At 31.2% G+C, this 25,152-nt stretch overlaps 3 protein-coding genes across 5 annotated transcripts in view; 1 reads left to right on the top strand and 2 right to left on the bottom strand.

Annotated features, from left to right (window-relative positions):
* Window positions 1-1,379: 1,379 nt before the first annotated feature.
* Window positions 1,380-5,535, top strand: LOC106758494 (putative disease resistance RPP13-like protein 3). 2 transcript variants are annotated; one of them, XM_014641414.2, is made up of 3 exons: window positions 1,387-1,458; window positions 1,553-1,661; window positions 2,937-5,535. In XM_014641414.2, the coding sequence occupies exon 3, from the start codon at window positions 2,954-2,956 to the stop codon at window positions 5,501-5,503; it is 2,550 nt and encodes an 849-aa protein (XP_014496900.1). In that variant the 5' UTR covers window positions 1,387-1,458; window positions 1,553-1,661; window positions 2,937-2,953; the 3' UTR covers window positions 5,504-5,535. The 2 variants fall into 2 exon arrangements, with proteins under 2 accessions (XP_022635793.1, XP_014496900.1); XM_022780072.1 differs by having other exon boundaries at window positions 1,380-1,661.
* Window positions 5,536-9,049: 3,514 nt separating this feature from the next.
* Window positions 9,050-20,148, bottom strand: LOC106759402 (aspartic proteinase-like protein 2). 2 transcript variants are annotated; one of them, XM_022780071.1, is made up of 10 exons: window positions 19,751-20,148; window positions 19,520-19,649; window positions 17,676-17,923; window positions 16,608-16,883; window positions 14,899-15,061; window positions 14,536-14,609; window positions 11,636-11,723; window positions 10,632-10,707; window positions 9,886-9,957; window positions 9,050-9,532 (listed from the first exon to the last, which is right to left on the bottom strand). In XM_022780071.1, exons 1-10 carry the CDS (start codon window positions 19,996-19,998, stop codon window positions 9,387-9,389), a joined length of 1,521 nt encoding a protein of 506 aa, XP_022635792.1. In that variant the 5' UTR covers window positions 19,999-20,148; the 3' UTR covers window positions 9,050-9,386. The 2 variants fall into 2 exon arrangements, with proteins under 2 accessions (XP_022635792.1, XP_014498046.1); XM_014642560.2 differs by having other exon boundaries at window positions 16,656-16,883; window positions 19,751-20,147.
* Window positions 20,149-22,409: 2,261 nt separating this feature from the next.
* Window positions 22,410-25,152, bottom strand: part of LOC106759167 (importin beta-like SAD2) — a 28,845-nt gene continuing 26,102 nt past the window's right edge. Inside the window, exons 18-22 of the mRNA XM_014642189.2 lie at window positions 24,807-24,946; window positions 24,529-24,668; window positions 24,223-24,383; window positions 23,304-23,430; window positions 22,410-23,211 (exon numbers count right to left, since the gene is read on the bottom strand). Coding sequence (XP_014497675.1) covers window positions 23,051-23,211; window positions 23,304-23,430; window positions 24,223-24,383; window positions 24,529-24,668; window positions 24,807-24,946 — 729 coding nt within the window. The 3' untranslated portion in view covers window positions 22,410-23,050. The remainder of the gene's footprint in view (window positions 23,212-23,303; window positions 23,431-24,222; window positions 24,384-24,528; window positions 24,669-24,806; window positions 24,947-25,152) is intronic.

The following is a 25,152-nucleotide window of genomic DNA, read 5'->3' as shown; positions in this document are numbered from 1 at the left end:
ACAAAAGGAAAACTGTTTTTACCTTATGATTTTGATTTATCTTTTTACACGATTTTAACAAGATGGAAGGAATGTTTTTTTTATACAAGGCTTGTTCTATTTTTTTCGGTAAAGCCATACACTGACTTCGGGGATTGTATCTATAGTTTAAGATCTTTTGATTAGGATATGTCCAAAAGCATAAAATTTATGACATGACTTTTCAATATTACATGACACTATTCTTAGTTGCATCGGTGTGCCCAATCTCATGCTTAAACGTATGAGTTTATTCTTATTCTTATTTCTCTACCACCATAAATAAATCGTACATAGGCTATTTTTATACTTCTCCATATATTCTATATTTAAACTCTAAGCTATTCTTTCCATGTTTAAATATTCTATCCTTAACTTCCAATTTCAGCTCTAAATATTCTATCTTTTAACACTTTTATTCCTTTTCCCCTCCATTTCCTTTTCTCTTTAGATCGTTATATTAACATATAATTTTTACATTTCACAATGGAAATTTTCTATGTTTTAGCAAAATCAAAATGTAATAATAATATGCATTTTAGAATCAGTTATAAATATTTCTTAAAAAGACATAAAAATTAGCAAATTCCAAACTCCAATTAAGATTTATCATTAGGATAATATTATCAATGAAAAAAATAATGTGGAATATATTTTTTGTAGTGATATATATCATTATTAAAACACTTAATTTCTAAAAATAGTTTATATTTTTATTGAAATCTAAATAATTACCATAGAATAGTTTTATTTTAAAAGTAAATTTTCTTCTAATTGTTTTACTCACAAATTGTCGAGGAAAATATGTCGTTACAAAACGAATATATTATTTAAAATAAATTAATTACCTAATAAGTGATTATGTAGTTGTTACATGTATTTGGTATTTCTTTTCTACTTCTGAGAATTAACTATTAGGTAATTCTTTTGCAAATGTTACAGTAGATAACTTGTAGGTGTCTCTCCCAACTAAGAAAACTATAATGAATATCTAGTAACATATTTTTTTCTAATATAATTAAAAATATTTAAATTTATAATATACTTAAAAAATTTAATTAAACCTATTAAATAAGATAGCTTCAACTTTAGTACTAATATTATGTAAATTAAATAGATATGAATTTAATCACATTTAAATCCAAAAATAAACTAAATTCATTTTTTTAAAATCATTTTGATGCAATATTAATAAAGGCTAATATACTTCCCTAAAGTTATTTGCAACATGTAGAAAAGGAATTGCCTAATTAATAAGTTATGTTTCTTTAACATCATAACATGTAAGTATATCTCCTCCACAAGTAAGAATCACTTCCTTCTCTATTTATACATGTTTGTTCTTCAGTTCTGCATTAATTTTGTTCACATTTTCCATTTCAATCCTTAAGAACACGAGAACTGGAAATGAGATTTGTTTGTCGTATGATTTGGAATGAGGTTTATGTTGCATCGACTTTTGTTATGTTATACTGTGAAACTTTTAGATCTATGGAAACTTTAAAGTATGGTTATTATGTTGTATATTTTGTAGGCACATCCATAACATTTGAATCTTTGGAAGGATATGGAGTTTGAAGCTTGCTAGAAGAAGTTTATGCGAAGAAGTGAAGAAGGTGAAACTCAACCATTGTAACTAAGAGGTAAGTTCACTGTTATTTCATATCGAACATGCTATTATGAGTTATTTTTTCATAAAGTTTATTTTGATAGGTAATGATTAATTGTTAGTACTTTTTTAATTGGAAGAGTTAGAACTCATAATCTCTCCTATCTTTTTTTTTTTAAAAGTCTTTAAATTAATCTTATAGTACACAAACTTTTTTATGTTTCATTTCATCTTTATCACTGAATCATCTTATAACTTTTAAGCTTATTTTATTGGAACACAAGCTTTTATGTATAATTAGGGTTTGTTAGATATAATTTCTTTATTAAAATGTATACCCTGTATTTATCACCTTTAGGTCTACTATCTTTATTTCTCCTTTGTTGAAGGTTTATCTTTAGTTTCAGTTATGTTTTATTAATTAATAATGTAATTTTAGAAAGAAATATACTTTTATGTCATGTATTTCCAATCTTTAAAATCTGGGTGGATATGATTTGGATATTTAAATTAAAAATAAAAAATAAAACTTCAGTCTCTCAAATTTGAAAAATTAATGTTTTAGTCATTTATTTTTTTTAAAATGTTAGTCCTTCAAGTTTAATATTTATAGACTTATATATATATATATATATATATATATATATATATATATATATATATATATATATATATATATAAAGGAATGAAATAAATATTAAAAAACTAAAATAATGTTTTTGAGAATGATGAAAACATCAACTGTAAAAGTTGTGGAAACAAAATTGTTGTGTAAACAATGTTTACTTGTGAAGGAACAATTTTTAGATTATGGACCAAATCACTCAAAAGATTACATTACAAATTTGGGATATGAATTGTATAGTGAAACTAAAAGTAAATATTAGTTAGTGATTCTAGAAGTTAGGAAAAACATTAGAAAATGCATTTTTAACCAATGATTTGTCTGCGAAAATTATAATTTCGGGTAAATGGCTTAACAAGGATTTTAACCTTCAATTATATAAAAATAAACATCAGTTAATTTTTTTTTGGTGGTATTATATATATGATATTCACAAGATCTGTGTGTAGAAAACAATGTTAAACATTTTGTTAAAATTTTGTTTGGTAGTAATTAAGAAGAGTAAAATAATAGAGCAAAAATTATATAACTTTTGAACTATAGAATATGATAATTGTATAAATCATAAACTCAGTTTTTGAAGGTACAATACTTATTAAGAATAAAAATGTTTTTCATAAAAGTAAAAAATGGATATTACTTATTACTCTCTGTTGTAAATTGATGAATGCTCGTATTTATTAGATACAGAGATAACAAAAATGGCAGACAGTGTTGTTGGCTTCCTGGTGCAGAGGTTGTCACAACTACTTGAAAGCGAAATAAAGCTCCTTTCTGGTGTGGAAGAGAAAATAAAGTCCTTGCGTAATGAATTGAAGTTCATGGATATCTTCATCAAGAGCTCAGAGGGGAAGTACAAAGATGCAGTGGTGAAAGAAGTGGTGACGCAAATAAGAGATGTCGCCCACAAAGCAGAAGATGTGGTGGACACTTACATTCTCAACATCGCCAAACACAAACGTAGAAACAAATTGTGTCGATTATTCCACCTCAAAGAAAAACTCGTTGTGCCCCATGAAGTTGATGCTGAGATAGAGAAGATCAGGAGTCGTATCGATGAGATTTATAAAAACCAGGAGAGGTATGGCATCAAAGAAGGTGAATTCCAAAGCGAAGAAGCAGTTGCAATAGAATGGCGACGCAAAAGGAGGATGGATGTGGAGGAAGAAGATGTTGTGGGCTTAGTGAATGAGAGCGACACTGTCATTCAACAACTCCAGAAAGACGACGTGCGTCTTAATGTTGCTTCTATAGTCGGAATGGGAGGATTGGGTAAAACCACTCTTGCCCGTAAGATTTATAACAAGGACGTTGTGAAGAACATATTTCCTTGTCGTGCATGGGGTAATGTGTCTAACGATTACAGGCCCAAGGAGGTTTTTCAAAGTCTCCTGAGTTGCTTAAATCTTTCTGGATTTGAAAATTTAAGCGAGGAGAATCTGAAGAAAGAGGTAGCCAAAGGGTTGAAGGGGAAGAAATATTTGATAGTGCTTGATGACATATGGGAAACACGGGTATGGGATGACATAAAAGGAGCCTTTCCAGATGACAATACAGGTAGCAGAGTATTGATCACAAGTCGTGAAATGCATGTTGCACGCCATGCAGGAACCACTTCTCCGTACGAACTTCCTTTCCTCACCGAAGATAAAAGTTGGGAACTATTTTTTAAGAAGGTGTTTCGAGGTGAAAAATGCCCCTCCGAGTTAGAGCCTTTGGGTAGATCCATTGTCAAAGAAACTTGTGGGGGTTTACCACTTGCCATTGTGATCTTAGGTGGACTCTTTGCAAAGAAGGAGAAATCACAAAGAGAGTGGTCGAGAATGAAGAAAATGAGTTGGAATTCTACTGCAGACAAGAATGAAGTGATGGATATATTAAGGCTCAGTTACGACAACTTGCCTCCAACATTAAAGCCCTGTTTTCTTTATTTTGGAATCTATCCTGAAGACCACAAGATTAGTGCAAGAGAAGTGATCCAATTGTGGGGAGCAGAAGGGTTCGTACAACCACAAGAAAACGCAGAACCCGAAGAAGTAGGTGACTTTTACTTGGACGAGCTGGTGGATCGAAGCTTAGTGCAAGTGACTGAGAGGAGAACTGATGGAGGTGTTAAGATATGTCAGGTTCATGATGTTCTTCGTGATTTCTGCATATCAGAGAGCAAATTTTGCAAGTTTATGGATGTTTACAGAGAGTCCAATATTGACACCTTGAGTGATACCAATCCCCGTAGATTGTCCTTGCTATGCCAACCGCAATCTAGTATTTCTGTTATGACTTTTGACAAATCAATGTCAAGCACTCGTTCTGTGTTCGTTTTTACTGAGGCAAGTAAGTCTGTGGATGATTTGGTGAAAAGGTTCATGTTAGCTAGGGTTATTCATGGTTTTCAACCATCATTATTTCCCGACAATTTGAAGAGGATGATCCATTTAAGATACTTGAAAATATTATTTGTTGACAGTCTTCCAGCTTGTGTTGGCAACCTATGGAATTTAGAAACACTAGATGTAAGTTACAAAAAGAGAGTTTCCAGTAAAATTTGGAAGCTGAAACGATTGAGACGTCTTTGCTTGAGAGGGAGAGGGAAGTTACCAGTCTTGCCTAAAGGAACTAGAATGGAGAATCTACAAAGCCTTTGGTTGTACGGTTGGAGTTCAGAAATTAAGTCCCTGGTCGACAATGGCATATTTCCTAGGTTGGTAAAATTAGCTTTGTCACCTATGACTTTATTAAGAATTGATGAGGATGAGGAAGTAGATTTTCTATCAGGTGTACAATGCCTAAATCATCTTGGTAGTCTAAAAATAGATGAAATTGGAAATCTTCCATCAGACAATAATGTGTTTCCATCAAAGATTACCAAGATAACCTTTAAACAAATATTAAGTTGGTCTTTCATGAAGACCCTAGGTCAACTTCCTAACCTTCAAATTTTGAAACTAGAATATGAAAGTGGTATACTGCGGAATCTTGATATTGGCAAGGGAGAGTTCTGTCAACTTCAAGTGTTTCATATAAAGTTCTTAAGTATAAAGTCATGGAGATTAGAGGAAAGTGCAATGCCCCGTCTTCGACATCTGCGTATTATAAATTGTTATTATTTGTTTCAACTTCCCCAGCAACTTTGGTCATTGAGAACCTTGCAACTTGTGCATATTGTGAGACCCTCCCAAGAATTGACTAGCAACCTCCAAATTGTGGAGTTCAAGAACAATTGTAAACTCGTATTGGAAGATATGTGGTAACCTTTTAAAATGGTAAATATGTCAAATGATTCTTAATGTATAAAATAATATGAAATGATTTGCTTTTATTAGTTAAAAATATATATTTATAAAATTATTCAATCATTTTTTGAAATTATTATCAATTCTATAAATATTATCAAATCCCGCAAAATCAATTTTTTAAAACCCGATTTCATCTTATAAAATTGGTTTAAAAAATAAAAGCAGTCTACCACATTTTATATATATATATATATATATATATATATATATATATATATATTTATATTTATATATATATTATTTATATTTTTAGATTGTATAAAATGTTTAATCATGTTTTTGAAATAAAGAATAAGATCATTTTAATTTAATCACTTTTTTAGATTGTCATTTATGTTGATAAAAAAATGTTTATTTACATACGGCTTAATTAGTTTACATGCATGATCTATAATAACAGGTTAATTGACATCACAATTCTGGTAGTTATAATAAGTATGTGTGCTTTTTATGAAAAATACCAATAAATTTAGCATATTGTATCACGACAAAATTTTACTTATCAGTTCAAATTTATTATAACATAGCTTCGTCATAATATGAGTTTTATAATATAGATATTTCTATCTGTCATAACTAACCTATTATGACATAGATTTTCATATTCGTCATAAAAACTTAAAACAATTTTTATTGCATTTTACATCCAATTAATATCTCATTGTAAAAGCACGTATTACACCAACAATATTCCGAATTTCATTTTTAACAATTTTATTATTAGGAGACTTGTGGATTTTACATGATAAAAAAATTTGCTTCCTTAACTTCCTCATAAATTTTTTTCATTATTTTTGTGAGTGGTAATGTTTCCTATTCTTCAAATTTGAAATTAGAAGGATACATGTCTAACTTATTTTTCTTTCTTGATCATTTGATTTCACGATAATGTAAAACTTCATTCTTATGTTAAAGGGAGATATATTTTCAAGCTCTGTTTGATTAATTAATTGGTTTGTTGAGGACTGTATGATAGGGGGACCGAATGGATTGGGGTGATCGGGCACACCGGTGATGTGATCGGGCACACCGATGGTGTGATCGGGCATACTGGTGGTATGGTCGGCACATGCGTGTTGTGATTGGAATTCAAGGGAAGTTGAGAAAAGATAAGCAGAGACAAGTGCAAAAGTTTTGGCGAGATATGAGGGCACGTTACCGGTAGTTACGCTACTGGGCGAATCTTACGGGATTATGGGCCACTACGCACAAATGGTTATAGTCCAAATCCAGACTCAACGTCTATAAATATGGGGGTAAGCAGTCAGGTAAAGGGATCAAATTTTTACTCATTATTACCTTATTATCATTGTGATCCTGCTGACTTGATCATCGGAGTGCTAACTTGTAGGTCGCAGCTGCTCGGGTATAAGAGTGAGAATCTTCACAAACACCATATTCAGGTGAGTTAATTTGTACCATCGGCACGTCAGGAAGTGCAATAGTGTCTTGGGTCCATCATCCAAAACAAGGACCAAAGAGGTAAAATTGTTTGAAGAATGAGAAAATAAGATTATGAACTCAAAGGAGGGTCTCTCTGTGTGTAGAGGAAAAGTTAGAAGGCAAGAAAAAATAAATGAAGTTTCAAAAATAATACATATAATTACGAAAAGGCAAAAAGAAACACCCAACTTTTTTTTCACTAATGATAAAACATTTCCATTAAATTTTTTTAATATGATGAATTAATTCATAAATATTGCTATAATTAACGATATAATCTTTATATTCATATTTACTTTATATATGAATGATAAATTATACAATTAATGATTTTATCAACTTTTAATATTTTTTATAATAATAAAATACTATCATCAAAATAAAAAACAAATAAAAATATTAATAATAAATAATATAATTAATTTTCATTTTATTTTTATTCTCTCTCTCATTATTGGAATAATTTAATTTTTTCTCTCCTTCATTCTTTCCCAATCATTTTTTGTCCTAAGTTTGAATGATTTAATTAGGTCCTATTTTTATTTAATTTAATTAAGTTTTCTTATTTGTAAAATTAATCCAATTACGTTATTTTTATTATATTTGGCATTAGCACGTACCTATACATGTCAATATGTATTTTCAATTTATTTATTTTTATTTTACTTTTTAATATTTCACACGTGTTTAGTTATTATTTATGTTATAATAATGAAGTTTCACTTAATGTGCACGTGTCAATGTGAATGTTTTATATTTAATTTAGTTATAATTTTTCTTTTAAAATGAAGTAATGTTATTTCTTTTTAGAATAAGACCAAATTAGTAATTAAAGATCATTTCTTTATATTTACATTAAATATATATATCAAACGTTAGTTTGTAGTATTTTCATTTTTTTTAAATTATTTTTTATCAAGTGACAATGTGAATGTCATGTAAATATCACCATTAGAAGAAAGCAATGTATTAACAGCCAAAATTTGGAATAAAAAAGAAAGCATTGTATTATCTACCAAAAATTGGAATAAAAAAAAGCTATTGAAGTGGGTGATGTTTAATTTAAAACGATTTAAATTAAATAAAAAATAGAGTGGATCCAAAGTTAATTTTTTTAGTCCTTTTCTATTTTAAATGTTCTTTTATATATATATTTTACTTTCACATGTGCATGAAACTTATTTTTCTTTTTTATCTATTTATTTTATTTTCTAATTTATTTTTTATTTTTATTTATATTGTTGTATTTTAAAGAATTATAGATTTAAATACATGTGTGTGAAACTAAAAGTAGCCATATTATAGGAGAAACAATTATTACCTTCAAGTAAGATTCTTATATGATATTCACTAGAACACTGTAGAAAACAGTTTTAAACAAGAAAAAAAAAATTTAACAATTCTTTTTTGAGATGTGGTAAGAGAGCTTTAGAATTTTGTTTTGATACCAATTAAGAAGAGTAAAACAAGAGAGAAATTATACCTTTTGGACTAGAGAACATGATTATTCAAGTAGCTTTTCAGTTGAAAATAACTTACAAAGTGCTTCAATTATTCTGCAATAAAAGGAAGTGACTTAGAAAATAACAATTTAAGTAGATTTTCCTTTTTCATTTTGGTTCTACTCCTTATTTTGGTTGCTAATTATAACTATGGTTAAGATGTTTAATTGATTGTCATAATAAAATAGGTAATTGTTTGTGTATAAAATCCTATTTTGAAAAGTCACATAAAATTAATAGATAAACTAATTCAAATGATTATAAATATTATTTCAAATTTAAAAACAGTGAAGCTTCAATATTTTAAAAGAGACTTTGATGATGAAAATAATGAAAGAAAAAGATAGCTCAAATAAATATTCTAAGAGATTGCATAAATTGTTTAATCAAATGAAATCTCATGAAAACAGAACCGTTAAAGGACTGATAGAGTAAGTGAAACCCTGAATATTATTATTACATGAGGTTGAAAATTAAATTAAAAGGGCATTTCAATTGAAGGTTCTATAGACTTGTATTATTTTAATATAATAGAAATCCAATAGCTAACACAGAATGGTCAACAATAACTAAAATATTTGCATTAAAAGTTGCGTTACATGCGTAGGTTGTCGCATGAAAATTATACATTTGGCATTGAGAGCGAAGCTAAGTCTAATAACATATACAATTGGTGGTTGCAATTTACAAATTCACCATGGGGATTGGGATGAAAAATTTGACCCACAGCGAAGGTTCCCAATGGTCAGTGTCCTAATCTCCCTTGAAGATTACATTCAAAAATCATGCAAGTTCCTGAAAACTCAATTTCTCACTTAGCATTTTTTGTCCTTTCTATTTCCAAATCCTGTTGCCATAATTTTGACTTTAGTATATGTATTTGCTGTTCTGTTTCAATAAACCAGAGTATGTAGCAGAGCAAGTAGAAACAAGATCATCAATCCGTTGATGTTTAAAACGCATGCAAAAGAAATGTAGTGGAAACCAACTAAATGGACCGTTCCTGTGCGCTCATCCTTCACTTTAATGCTTGAAGAACCTGAGATACACCATCAAAAATATTTTTAAATGACCAATTATCAAAACCAAGTAATAATATAAGTCATTTCAAATTCATTTCTTCAAATTTTCTTCGCCCTTCTTAAAAGTAAACTTGTTTTATAACCCACTAATCATCTTATGTATAACTCATCCATTATGCATAACTAACCAATCTGAAATTAAACTAATATTAAGAAAAAAGAGAGTATCATCTAGAAATGTCTATGTAATTTACTTTTACTTTCATTATAGATGTTTCCACAAAAATCTACAAATATTTTATATTTTCATTTTCATTGTTAAAATATTTAAACTAGTGAATATCATGAAGAACTAAGATATGATACTCACAGTTGTACTCGGTCCATCCAATAGCCTGATTTTCAAGGTCGTAGAAGACAAGTTTATTTGAAAGCACTAAATCTGCAACAAATAAATATATAGATGTAGCTGAAGACCGGAAATCTAAAATGATTACTGATAATAATTTCGCTATAATTTACATCAAGAAAAAAAAAAATTACCAGGAAAATTCTTCCACCAATAAAATAATACATTTATCAGAATATTTAGGTTGTAAAGTACCTATCAATTTTATCTCCAGTACATAAACATTTGTTCCACATCAGACTCAATAGGAAATTTAAGTTGGTATGACACAAAGTATTCAACACTAGCGGGGCAAAAATCTGGCTAAAGGCCCAGGCCCCAAAGTAAAATCCCAACATAAACAGGAGAAGGCCACTAGCACTTTATTGTTTTGGTAATTCACCAAAAGAGCCAGAAAACGCATTTGTTTGATTAAAATTTCAAGTTTCACTTTCAAGTGGTCAGGTTTCACCTCTGGAAAAAGTAGTTGGCCCATTCAGAGGTTCACGTGATGATATATGATCAATTTACGGTGTATTTGTCTTGTTTATTTCAGACATCAGATTTAACCAGGTTAAAAAAATATTACATCCCAAAGTGCTGTTACAAAATTCAACCTTTCTTCCCTCTTATAATGGCTATGGCAGACACATTCTAAAGCTGGAAGCAGTGTTCAGAAAATTAGCAGCAAATGTTTACAGGTACAGAAAAAGATCTGAAGAGAATACCTCCTAATAAGGTCATATTTTTGTTATCTCTTGATTGTGTCCCACTATTTTGCCAACCAATACACCAGAAATCTCCCTGCAGATGCAGATCAGTATTTAATTCATAGTATGGTATATAAAGATTTTGAATATAAAAATCTTTGACAAAAAAAAAATGCTCAGAAGTACTGCATATTAATTACCGAGTGTTTTGAAAAATAATTTTAAAAACTACTATGAGAATCTAAAATGACAAAATAATGGTTAATATGGCTAAGAAAAGATAATCTTGTCTGTGTTGCATTTGCAACTCCAGAACTCATTCCGGAACTCAAAAATAAGTTCGGTGTAGATGGAATACAAAAGGTTTTTAATATGCACTGTGGAGACTTTAGGTAGAAGCAACTTTAACTTACTTAAGTCCAGAATACAGTTACTGTTAGGGCACTACGCAGTTGGGTTATAGTTGGGGACAAAAGAATTGGACCAGTTTGTAATGTATTTTTTTTTTTTTGATAAACTTACTTTCACACTTAAATTCTTTTTACAGGGTATATACATCCAAATAGTGTATTCCAACAATATTACTTTTAGGTGAACAAACAGCATCATTTGTCCAAATGCAATCCACCCAAAGCACATTCAACAGAAAAGTGTTTTACACAAATTTATGACATTATTGAAACGCACAAGTAGCAAATACCAGAGTTCCAAAAGCACGATCATAAAAACAAATTCAAAATATTAATTAAAAGATGTCATGCTGATTATAGAACCCAAAGTTATGTGTCGTTCTGTCCTATCCTATACTACAGCCAGGCATTCTAAAACCATAATCAGTAATTGTAGTTGGAATGCAGACCCAAACACAACTAAACGCTATACTTGAGAAACGGGTAACCAAAATGAGGCATAAACAACAAATAACGACAGAAGGCTGACAACAATAGGTCCAAAAACAAGCCAAATAAAACTCTCATATACCACAACAAAAGAAAGATCAAGTAGACTTGCAATATACTTACAGAGAGAAATAAGTAATCATGTGGATAAACCTTTAACGAGAGTCCATTTTCAAAATAAAATGTGACAGCTGGAAATCCATCATCAACACTGCAACAATAAATACAGTAGCCATTACATCCGGGAATGAAACTGATACAGACATAAAGGCATAGCGTATACAAAGGGGGCAGTCCAGTTACCAAAGCACTCCAACAATACATACTCAATGAGAAAGTGCATAAAACTAAATCTACAAAATATTGTAACTTTAACTGACGAAACGTCATGGAAGGCATCAGTCAAATCCAGAAGTCATAGCAGAGTTCGTATATCATTTATTAGAATCATGCGACACAATTTATAGGTTAATTCTCCAAAAATAATATAAGTTTACACCTTAACGAAAAAATACATTTTATCTTAACATAGTCGATAGCAGTGTGGGAGACAAATGCCTTTATACCTTACTAGCAGCATATTTCCTGCACCTTGAACCGTAAAATTAAATTAAATAAATGTGGTATTTTCAAATCGTAAATTTTTTAGAAAGTACCAAAGACATTATTATAAAAGATGAATGAATCAAAATATGAGAAAAAAATAATGAAACATAATATAACCCGATGAAAAAATTATTTATCTATAACTAGATACAAACTGTTCTAAACGTAAAATGAAGAATTATTATCAAGGTACCACACATAATGAGTTAAAAAAAGATATAATTATTGAATACTTTAGAATTAATATTGCATACAGTTTCACATGAAATCTTGTAATATGATATCTATTTCCTAAAAAATTCAGAAAATATAAGTAGATAAAATTGATTTCACTTTGTAAATGTTACTGAAGTAAAAACTGAATCTTGTTTTGAATATAAATCACGAGATATTTATGAAAGTATCTACTAACACCTTCAAAAAAGTACCTATTTATTAAATTATCCATTTTGAGATCAAGAACTGTTTGATTGATTAACACGAAAATGAACAAATTTTCAAATTTTATATTAATATTTAATTCATTTGTGACATGAATCGTTTAAAAAAATTGAACACAGCACAAAACAAGACTAGCTAAGATTGTTTAAAAATGAAAACAAAAATAAATTGGTATATTAGGATTAAGAAGAGAATTTGCAAAAAAAACAATTAGAATATTTCATCAATGTGGATTACAAAAAAAATTGTATTTAACTACAACTAGAGATGGGATCTCCTTTGAAAAGAAATCTAATAAAATTAGAAGCCATAAATAATGAAAAATGGAACAAATTTGTTTTGTTGCAAGGAGTAAATTTAAAACATTTTTAACATTAAAATTCAAATAATATGATGCAATATTGTTTAACTTTTTGTAATAAAGTGTTATTGTGGCTATAGTACTTGAAAATTAGACTTTTTATATTAAAAAATTTTAAACTTTGAAAAAGTTGCATAATTGCTACATTAACAGTGTCATGTTGAAATGACTAAAACATCAAAAAATTAAGAACTTAATATTTCAAAAACATAACCACTAAACATAATATCTGAAAAATGTATTGTCAAGCACAGTAATAATGTATTAATTTGTAGTTGTTTTCAATGCATAACATTAATGAATCATGTAAATTGGTCATCTTTAATTAGTGATTGAGTGGTTTCCAAAAGTCTTTCCAGTACAAGAATAAGATTTGAAATGGCAAATAGACTACAAACCCAAAGATTTCCTAGACAATCTCCTTTAACATGTAATATAGACTGCACGTTAATGTTGTTATTATTGTTATTATCAAGAAAAAAATTGTCAGAAAAAAAAAGGATACAGAGAGAGGGTAGGAAATCATCAAGGTCTAAAGATGACACCACTAACAAAAAGACAAAAGCAATACAATTCAGTACAACAGAGCAAACCAACAAAGACATAAAACCACAAACCAGGTATCGCAGATTAAGGTAAGAATTAGCTAATCAATAAATATCATAAAACAATTTGTGAACCAATACTTTAAAACCAGCAACAGAACTATAAGAAGAAATTTCAGAACATACAATCGTTACTGTGTCCTACAAGAGGAAAACACATCTACCAAAATGGAAATAGAAGGATAAGACATCTACCAAATTGGAAAATCTATGAAAGGGAACAGGAAAAATTTTCCAAGCACAATTTAGAAGTGGAAAGTGAACGGTCCGATCCTGGAAAACTTGCTATGACACAAAAAAGCTACTAGAAGATTCGGGAATATAGGTTCAAACACCAACAACCAGTAGAGAAGCCAATGCTCATGACAGAAAGCTTAAACAATGCCAACATGGCATTACAATTGCCATATTGAAGGATAGTGACCAGTTAAAAATAAAACATGAAATGAGTGAGTGAAGAACAGAGTTCATAGTAGAGGAGCTGGTCTGGTTAACTTAGTGGTGATTTCACCCTTTTCAGAAAAGATTTATCACCAGAAAAATTTCAAAGGAGATCAAAGTAGAATAGAATTTGTCAAAAGTCAAAACCACTTTTTGATCTGTTTTCCTCCAATCATTTTATTACTTTACCACACATTGTTGAAGAGCAATTCTACCTTAGGAAGAATAGACAAGCACTCACCTCCCTGCCACTTTTGTGACATGCTACACACCATGAACACCGCAATTAAGAGAAATTATAACAGTTTGGAAAAACCACCATTATCAAAACCACAATACTTAGGCCCTTCCTTCCAAAACTAACCATACAACAAAGAAACTATACCAAAGTAAGCTACCAAAACACCTGAGCTTGTTCCCAGCCAACAACAACACACCATTTACATGCAATATACATGCATGCACATGTCTTTTCAGATGTGTGTTCAACAAAAAAAAAAGTGTTAAACCCCCAGCTATAGTATGAGTACAGTATGAGCATTAATGAATATACTCGATATGCATCTTACCTCTCAGAATATTGAAAGCATGTATACTCGTCATGGAGAGTCTGAACTTTTAGACCAGTTTGCTGAGAAATGATCTAACAAGGGAAAGCAATTCAGACAACTGTATGATAAACTGTTATGTAAATTCAGTAATGTAGAGAACATAAGACTTTCAGTTATAAAAATAAAATAAAATATATATATATATATACTGTATATTGATTGTGTATTTTGTACATTCAGTGATCTCCCTTTTCTAGGGTAAATGTCTACCGCATAAAAAGGAAACAATAATAATAAAGAGGAAGGAAAACAATTATTTAAAGAAATTTAGAGATATTTCACCTCCTGAACGTTTATGATATTTACAACACTTTTATTTACCTTGGATACTAGCGGCTCATAAATCCCTTCAGGCAGATAGGCCAAGGTTGTACCACTGTCAATTATTGTCCCTTTTCCGTCCCCTTGTGCTGAAGCATCTATTGATAGACTAAGGAAAGTTTGGCCAACTTGAACTGCTGTCATATTGACACTGTAGTGTGGCCTAAAACAAGTGTTTAAATGTCATATTTTCTCAAAATATAGATTTCTGTAAACCAATATCTTAGAAGAGAGACAACAAGTATCAAATTTATTAAGATCACATTAGTTAAGGTTATGTTTGACCCAGCTTACTATTTACTTAAAAGCTACTCTAAAGTTAAAGCTAAAAATAAGAAGTTTAAAAAAGTAGAAGTTGTTTGGTACTCATGCCTTAAAAACTCCTAAGCAAAAAGATTTGATTCATTGTTCCACATCATCAATTAGTTCAGGAAGAATGGGAGGAGACTAAGGAATGCAGCTCATTAGTAAAAACTACTGTAGTTAGCATTTTTTCTAAAAGCTATTTTTCCTCCCTTTTTTCCTTTATTAAAATTAAGGTCCTCATCTTTTTAAGAGCTTGTGTTTGGCTAAACTTCTCCTTTTAAGGGGAAGAAAAGCCAAAAGAAAAGTTGGGCCAAACAGTACCTACATTTATGGCTTAAATACTAGTTATAATGACTTGGGCAAGCTTCCAAGGTTGATTCAGCCCATCAGATGTCAATTCTAATAATAGTAAACATAACTATCTGTTCATAAAGAAATTGACCAAAGTCCAGCATATCAAGCATGGATATGAACGTTTATCAAAGATGTCTAGTTTTCTGCTTAGAATATGGAGGAAGAATGTTATGGCTTTTATAGTAGAAAGCTGCTGAAAAACAATGAAACTTCACTTCCTTTTGCACCATTAGAAAATCCAACAGCCATGATCAACTAAAATCAGATTCACTTCACATTCAAATTACAGTTTTACATACTAAATACCCATGATACCTAAGCGTCAGACATTAAATAATCTTTTAAACCAAAAAAGCCTACAAACACCATTTAGAGTGTAGACGTTGAGAGATGTCACCAATGTCTTTACCAGAAGTCTCTACTCACCATCTAGAGGGGACAAGCTAGATTATAGATAAATGTTGTTCACGTGATAAGACAGCTAAAATCAAACAAGACTAACAGAAAAGAGAAAGATGCATTTAGTAGTGTTAAGTAAACAAGATGCAAGGTTTAGTAATTCAAACGCATCATATAGGTTCTATGGTAACACAGAACTCATGTGAAGGATCTGGCTTAGTTGTGTAAAAGAAATTGCATAGTCACTACACACATGGAATTTAAGTTTTCGAGAAAGTAAACTTTATTAAGTACAATTGGGAGGACTTTCTGTATGATTCAAAAATCTTAGGCAATATAAACCACTAATGATAATAATCAACAAGCTAAAATGTGAATTAGAAACTATTTGTGTGTGACAATCAATGGAAGCTATTGAGATCCCACAACTGTAGATATGGCTAAAGTAGAGCTTATAAAGGTTTGGGAAATCCTTGCCTCATGAGCTAGTTTTAGGGTTATATTAGCCCAAATTAAAGATTAAAAAACGGTGTTCTGTCATCACAAAACATACTACAATATCTGCCAAAAATATAATGTGGATGGACACTAACAAAAAACATGATAAGAAAACTAAAGAACTAATCCCCAAAAGAGTTATTAATAACAACCTAAGAAAAAGTAATCTAATTCCGAAATGTATTAAATGAATGGCATACTGGTCTGGTAATAATGGAGTCATCTTCACTTTAGGTTGCACAACATGCCCAATTGCAAAAATACCACCTCCATTTACTCCATTTAAACAATGAGCAAACATCTTTTTCACTTTGCCAGAAGAAGCAAGTTGTGAAATCATTGAAGAATTTGCTTTTCCAAATCCAAGTATTCCGTCAAGTGCTTCTTCATTTGAAGAACTTAGATCTCCAGATTGTCTAGCACCACACCTACAAAGTATTCATTTTAATTATAAATAGCACCACAACATTAAATTATCCAACATAATAATAATCACCAGGAAGCCATTACAACCTAATTGCCTCCAGAATCACATCCAGGTGGTATTAGAAAAGGCACTTCTAGGAGTGTTCCATATATTTAGGTGTTCTATTCAAAGCCTCGGTATTTACTGAACCATTTTATTTACAGTATGTTGGATAAAACTGAAAATTTAGCAGTTAAAGATAATAAATTCAAGCTTAGCATTTCCAAAACCTAAAAGATAAAATACAGTAAATTATAATCCACAAAAATAGTTTTTGATGATACATCAATGACAGGACAAATTGCTGAATTATTCAATACTCTTTTGCATAAATTTATTTCCAGTCTAAGGTTCACATAACACAACTTAGCTAATAAACTTACAGTAAATTCCAGGTTGGAACACTGCAAAAAGTACTAACGTCATCATTCTTCTCACTATTAATCTTACTCAACTGAAAATTACAACCAAAGCCAAGTATTTTCCCAGGCACCAACATTAATTTTGTCTTTGGTGAGGGCTTAGACCAAATTTGTAATGTAATACCTGCACACTGGCCAGTGCATCCACTTTATGTTAAGATAATATCTATATATGAGAAATTATGGTATTTCAGGTTTGCAACTAAATCATCAGGTTAAATTACTATAAACACGCATGCATGGTTTGAGTTCATTACTCATGAGAAATTAATATCCAATAGCAGCAACAGATTAAAAGTAATACCATGCATTACTGCCACATGAAAACTCACCCAAATATAATACTTCCATTAGCTGAATCAGTTTTAAGGTCCCCAGACACTTGCTCGTAAAGTACAATATCCTTTACAAAGTCACCAGCAGTTGAGCTCCCATCACCATATATCTCCAGATATGGACAGGTAACATTAGTAGTGCATCCGGAGAGAAGACCTCCATTTACCTCTTTGCAGAACTGTTGATCACACGGAACAGATTGACCAGAGGATGACTCCTTTATGTCATAGAGTGTAAGGTCCATCTGTGACACACAAAAAAAAAAAAAAAATGAATAAAAACATCAATGTTAACATGAGGAGGCACACAACTAGAACATACATGGTAAGGACAGAAAAAGACAACACTGACTCACATAGCTACCAAGGCACAATAAAAAATTATATATGGTATGAGAATGATCATCTCGCAGACCTAGAATGCATCTAAGGAACTTTTTGGCATGTTAAAGAGGATGTAACAAAGAAAAAAACACCCTTGTGTGCTTTATTCTTTTTGGCTCCAACTACTTATAGTGTGTTTGGTAATTGGTAACATGTTGACTTGTACTCATTGGTTTTCTGAAGCAACAAATAGTTCCTTTTATCTTGACTTCACCCTGAACATACGGTCAATGTAGATTTCTACATTGTTCCAAAACAAGCACTTAGTGAACCCAAAAAATACCACATTAACCCTGTGTTCTAAGAGTAAGAATAGTGCATGCCCTGACAGTGTAAAAGGCTTTTACTTGTCAACCAATCAGAATATGTCATGTACGGTAATTTTGTAGACTTTAACAACACCTATCTCTAAGGAAAATGATTTTTTGACTCCAATGCATTGGTTGACAACCCACTTTTAGGGGAATTTTAGTCATTAAAAAAAGTTAACTTTTATATTTGTAAAGAAAGAGAGGAGTCCAGATTCTCTGCTGGGCTTTTTGGTGTTATCTTCTATTGAGCATTTGGTATATTAAAATTATTTTCAATATATTTTAAAATATCAAAAATTGGCGTCCATCAATGTATTTTGAAGGCACAGCAAGGAACAGCACAGGAAAACCCAGCACAGAATCCAAATTCGAAAAAGAGAGATTGAAGGGTAAGATACTGGATGTAAAGTGTGTGTATAAAAACTTGTTGGATGTCAAAGTAATAGTGTCCATCTTTAAAATCGTCTGATTTCCTTGTACCTGCACATCTTTACGTTTTAATCCCAACTCCTAGAAGCTACTCATTTTGGTCCCTACACACACTTTTTAATCCAGTTGAGTCTCTGTAATCCAAAACTGCAAGGACTACAATTAAGAGTGTGTATAAAGAAAAAAAAATTAGTTAAAAAGTGTACATGTAGCGACTTAGCGACTAAAATTTGTAGTTTGTAAGTGTAGGAGCTAACATGGAAAGACTATATATGTATAGGGACAAAATGAGTAATTAAATCTATTAAACTCATGTTCTAATCAATTATAATTTTATGATGCACAGAAACAAAATAAACCCAGGCAACCACGTTAGCCAAGTGATGGAGGCAGTAAAGCTAAACTAAAAACATGGGATAAACCAGCATTTTACTACCCGGAAGTGTAATACACTTTTAAAAGTACGAAAATTCAAAATAAATCTCAACAGTGAGACTTTAGTTTCTAACTCAACTATTCATTGTCATTTGTGTTCTTAAAACTATGTTAATATCGTCCCTTAAGTTATAAGATATTTTTAATTTTCGACTAAAATAATGTGATTGCGTTTTCGAAGACTTTTTTTATGAATTCCACTACTTTCAAAGACTAAATGACAACGTCTCACACTACCAAGAAACAAACTGGGTATTCACCCTAAAAAGATGAAAAGCTTACACCAAGGCTACTTCTGGTGGGGCACTCTTTGCACTGAATGCAATTGACCCACATAATGTCAGTGCCAGTGTCCACCTGCAAGTAGTAATTCTTCGGAGGAGTTCCAATCCCAATTTTAGCATAGTAAAGCCTATAAACAAAAAACAGCAAACACAACAAATCAATTCAGAAGATGATCGAATCAAATTCGAAGATAGGAAGAAAGGAATTGCTTAGAAGCAACGAACGGACCCAACGGCGTCGGGGCGGCCGCTTCCGCCGAGGGGGAGGTCGACTCCGGCGAGGAGGGAGAGCTGGCGGCGATAGTCGTGGGCTTTGAGGGCAGAAAGGGTGCGCTCCTGGTACTTGCACTTGACGTTGAAGACACCGTGGGTGGCGCTAACGACACTCGCCGGTGACAACGACGGTAACAGCGACAGAAGAAGCCACACGCAGGCGGAGACGAAGATTGTTCTTCTGCTCCCGGGAAGCATCTCCATGGACGTAGTTGTCACGCGATGCAGCGAGCGTCGCGAGGGGTTGTGTTTGTTGGGAGAGTGAAGAAGACTCCAGCGAGGGGAGAAGGAGGAAAAGGAGATTGGGGTCCACGCGCCCGCACGAGAATGAGAATCCAATCGGTGGGTGATAGAAAATAAAAATCACAATATTTATAAAAATAAAATTTAATTATTTTTTTATTCTCAATTGAGTACCATTGAACTTTTTATTTTATTGAATAATTAAATTTTTATATTTTTTATTCAGTTTTTATTTATTTTTAATTTCTTTTATTAATTGTACAATGTAATCATTATTGAAGTAATGTTAGGATCATGTTAGACACAATTTAGATATGAATATACGAAAAAATGTATTATTGTGTGGACATAATATAACTCATCTCACATTCTACAAACTAAAATTTGACGAGTAAAAACAGGTTTTAGATTATTAGAGTTTAAATGAACGTACTTTTAATCACGTGCTAATGTCAAGGATACATTAAAAAATAGTTACAAATCCTTATAAAAATGGCATTCTTTTCATTAAAAATTTGTTTTTTGTTTTGATACGATTCAAAATTATTTGAATATTTTGGTTGATGAAAATGTCATTTTTGGCAAATTAATAACAGATTTTGAATGATGATGTATGATATATGGGACGAGCGGTTATAAAACATTAGCCGATGGGTCATGTGGAACATCATGTATATGTTCGGTCATAATTGGGTCAACTCTTATTATTGAACTTGTAGTTCATCAGAATATTTTTATTATTGGACTTGTAGTCCACCGGAATAAAAAATATCTCATTAAAAATATTGAAAATAAAATAATATCTTATTAAAGTTGTTTATGAGTAACCAGGTAAAATTGTATATGTTATTCTGTTAGGTTTATATTCTGTTTATATTTTATTGGACTTGTAATAATTTATAAATAGAGAGTCAAGACCTCAACAAGGTATGTTCTGTCTCATATTATTCATACTCCATAGAAACCCTATTCTCCACTCTCTCATAAGGTTGTTCTACTATCCACCTAAGTGTACCTCTTTCTAAAATTTACACCGAAACATCATCTAATTTGTAGGAGAAGTTATTGTTTAAAATTTTAGAAGTTGATAATGTTAACAATTTTCAACTTTAATTTAAAATGTTATATTTTTCGGATTAAAGAATTATAAAGAGATTAAAAGTTTTAAAACTTGTGATAGTATTCTGTTGCATTTAAAAATGTGTATTTTTTTTTTCAGAGAGAATTTTAATCTTGTACTATAGGCTTATGTATGTAGGCTTTTATATAATTATGATTTGTTTTGTTGGCGGAGATTTATTTTAAAAGGCCTGAATAACAAGTAAATACAATATCAAAAATAACAAGACAAGAAAATTAAGATTCTCAAATTGTTTAGGAAGCTATAGAGAAATAAAAAACTGTATAAGAATGAAATATAATTTTAATCATTTTATAAAACTCTCAATTGGTCTTTCTAATGTTACAATTTTTTTTATTTTCTCTCTCATTTTAAAATATACCACTTTTATCCAAAAATACTATTCAACGACATATTTTACCAAAACATATAATTTATTTATAAATATTCCCGAAATCTTGATATATTACTTGTAGAGAAGAAAATAACTGTAGGCCATAGATTACCTATCTGTTATTCTCTAATAGTATATTTTTATAGTTTTTTGCTACCATTTTATTATAGTTGTTTATTATTTTTAGTTATGTAGGTTAATAATTTTTGTTTTTTAAAAACTATATTGTTATTGATAAGAAATTGAATGATTTAAATGTTTAATTTATTAATTTATTTAATTATATAAATTACTTTTATAATATTATTTTTTTTGTTGTGATTACTTTTTATATTTAGTTAAATAGATAAACATATGTTGTATTTTTAAATAGATAAATATGATAAATATGCAAAATAAGTTATTTTTGAAAAGTAGAAAAAGGAATTGATAGCTAAATATTTATTAACTGATTTTTAAAGAATTCGAGACTATTAAACCAATCAGATCAAACTCCGAATTAATGTCTAAGAAAAATCGAGGTCATATGAGATCGATATTCTAATTTGAAATCTGTTAAAATAATATCGTGTGTGAAGGAAAACTCCTTTGTAAGTTTATTGGAAATTTGACAAGCGATATAAAGCGCACCGTTTCTTACACGTACTTCTTAGAATTATTCAAACACAGATTGATCTGATTTATATACTAAGAAAGTCAATCCTTACTTTACAGTACTCACAAGTTTAGCAAATAAAACAATGATTCGTTATAATATTACTAAAATTATCGATTTCAGCTGTCTTAAAAACTTGCATATGAATACACTGATGAAAACAATTATTTTGGTGTTGCATAATCGTAATTGCAAACAAAATATTGTATATAATGAATCGAGCTGATTTGCTTCTTCCCACAAAATATTATATAATGAGTGAACTTAACTGTTTTACAACATGCTGCATTATAGGACCCATGAAAAGCTTTGTATAACCCAAAACTGATACATTGATCAATACTCATGGACTATACTCTCAACCCCAAAATAATGACCGAAAAAGGGTGTAAAAAACAAAATTTTTTATATCATCCCCTCACCAAAAATTACCAATAAAGCAATTGGCGACCCTACATACCTGTCTATGTGACAGGCGACAAATATTACAGAACTCGTATCCATGAAACATAAATACGGTTGGCACAGTCTTGGCAAGAATGGGCACTTTACTCCAAAAACACAGCCCAAAGCACCAAATAATAAGTTGAACTAAAACCTGGAGAAAGCGCTCACTCCACAGTTCCTCAATGCATCACCCTCCCCATAGTCAATGGGGGCTTCGTTGCACAGATCTCCAAGCACTTCAAAACTGCAAACTCTTCATGATCAAACCCCAACTGGCGATCACAAAGCTGACAAATGCCTCAAATACAGGCAACCCTCTGATTCTCTCCTAAAGAATGGGTAACATCTGAGAACTTGAGAATAAAATAAGCAACAGTACTAATGTACACTCAGAAGCTTAGGAAGTTGTAGCAGCCGTTGACTTCTCTAGCTTTTCCTTTTCAATTTCTGCCCTTCTCTGCTCGGCATGCTGGGCAACACCATTGGCGAGAGCTTGATAATTGAACTCAAGTGTCTGGGTGAGGTTCTCAAACCTCAATGGATCCGATGATTGTATCACTACAGTAAAAATTATTTTGTAAGGTGAGTCTGTCACATGATGACATCGAGAATTATGATGGCAACAGGGAACACTAAATATTTTAGCTTACCTTTGATTGTATCCACAAAGAACACAAAAGGATCAACCTCGTCAATTGGAGACTGCAACACTTCATCATCACTATAGTCATCATCTGAATCATCATCGTCCTCATCATTGGGCCGGAATGACTTCGCCTACATCCAACAGATGCAGAATGAAAATAAAATTCAAAGATTCAACAAATAAATTATAAATAAAGATCAGTAACCCAACAAATAATTATAAGACAAAAACAAGTATAACACCGGTGTTATAAGATGATATGAAGTACAATAATTTGTGGGTGGGGGGAGGGGAGGGGGCACGGATTAGTTCATTTGTTCAACTCATTTTGGAGAAAGAATTGCTAGTTTTTATCAACTTACTCAACGAAGCTATGAACCCGAATGTTGACATGGACCATAATGTTTTACTATGTGCATACACCTTAAAGCACGGTATCGAGAATAAAAAGAAAAAAAGAATTGCTTCCACTATACATTGACAGCAGCTGTGACAAGAGACTGCTGAGCCTAAATAGTTAATGCAAACAATAAAATATTTCGACAAAAACAACCGCTAAAATATAAGATTGGTTTCAAAATTAACAAATAAAAAATTATTTTGACGTTAAGATTTTTCATTTGTTCTCTACACTTAGTTGACTAATGACCTTCATAATAAATATATTTACAGACATAACTACAATTCAACAAAAACCAAACCACATAAGGATGAACGCTTTTTTAAATTCACTAGTCCAAATTTCAAATTTAACTAACTGGGATTCAAAATCCAATGAATACTCCGGGACAAAGTTAAATGATGACCTGGACAGAAGATGAACTACTGGAATATCCATCTTGCACATCCTCCACACATTCATACAGACATATTATAGAACTCATATGCAAGCAAATGTTTTTTAGACCATCATATTCAGATACCTGCTCAGCCAACTTTCGAAGTGTGATAGTATCAGCATCATCCCCATCATCAGCATCAACTCCCATTTCTTTGTCAAAACCACTGCCATCCTCATCTTCGTCATCAGTTTGAAAACCATCCATATCATCATCATCTTCAGCTTCTTCCTCCTTAGCAGCTTCTGCAATCAGTACAAAATACATGAAAATTAAGCACTTATAAAACAACTACTGTGAGGAGTTTAGGCCAAGCAACAGATACAAATGACATCAATCTAACCCCGTGAAGGTTACAACTTAGTTACAGAGACAAGGGAGACATAAGACCTGCAACTTGATCTTTGTAAGCAACTAGAAGATCAAGATTTGCTCGGAACACCCTTCCTAAAGCCTCTGCCGGTAATTGATCAGAACGGAGTGCCAGTAATGATGTCAAACCAAGGCAGCATACTTTCTTTTCATGTTCCCTGCACATACGTTGTTAGTTTTCCATCTCAAGACACGTTCAAATTGTCATTAGACAATCTATATATTGTTGTAAGGAAGCACAATATCAACATACAAAGTAAAATGGAAACAAGTGATAACAAAAGGTAAACATAAACCTTTTAAAATTAGCACGCATTCCACTCTTCTTAACTTGTTGCAGTAACAGGAACCAAAGATGGAAGATTTCTGATGCAACACCTAGCTTTTGCAATATGCTGAGAGTCAGTGCTGCATTGTAGTAAAGCGCATCCGCAATCTGAAAAAAGTATCTCCTCTTAGAACGAATTACTTTATGTCATTTCCAAAGAGACAAATAATATTTGAAAACCTGGGCAAACATAATGCAGATAAACTAAACCCATTGGAAGATCAGGAAAGGCCTCAGATTTTGTTAACAATATCCCTACATTGTATTTCTTCATTTTTAAATAAAAAAACCTAGAAATCATAGCACTCAAGGAA

This window comes from Vigna radiata, chromosome 4, assembly GCF_000741045.1.
Source record: "Vigna radiata var. radiata cultivar VC1973A chromosome 4, Vradiata_ver6, whole genome shotgun sequence".
In the NCBI taxonomy this organism is placed as follows: Eukaryota; Viridiplantae; Streptophyta; class Magnoliopsida; order Fabales; family Fabaceae; genus Vigna; species Vigna radiata.
The sequence above is the reverse complement of the archived record's forward strand: the minus strand, read 5'-3'. Positions and strand labels throughout refer to the sequence as shown.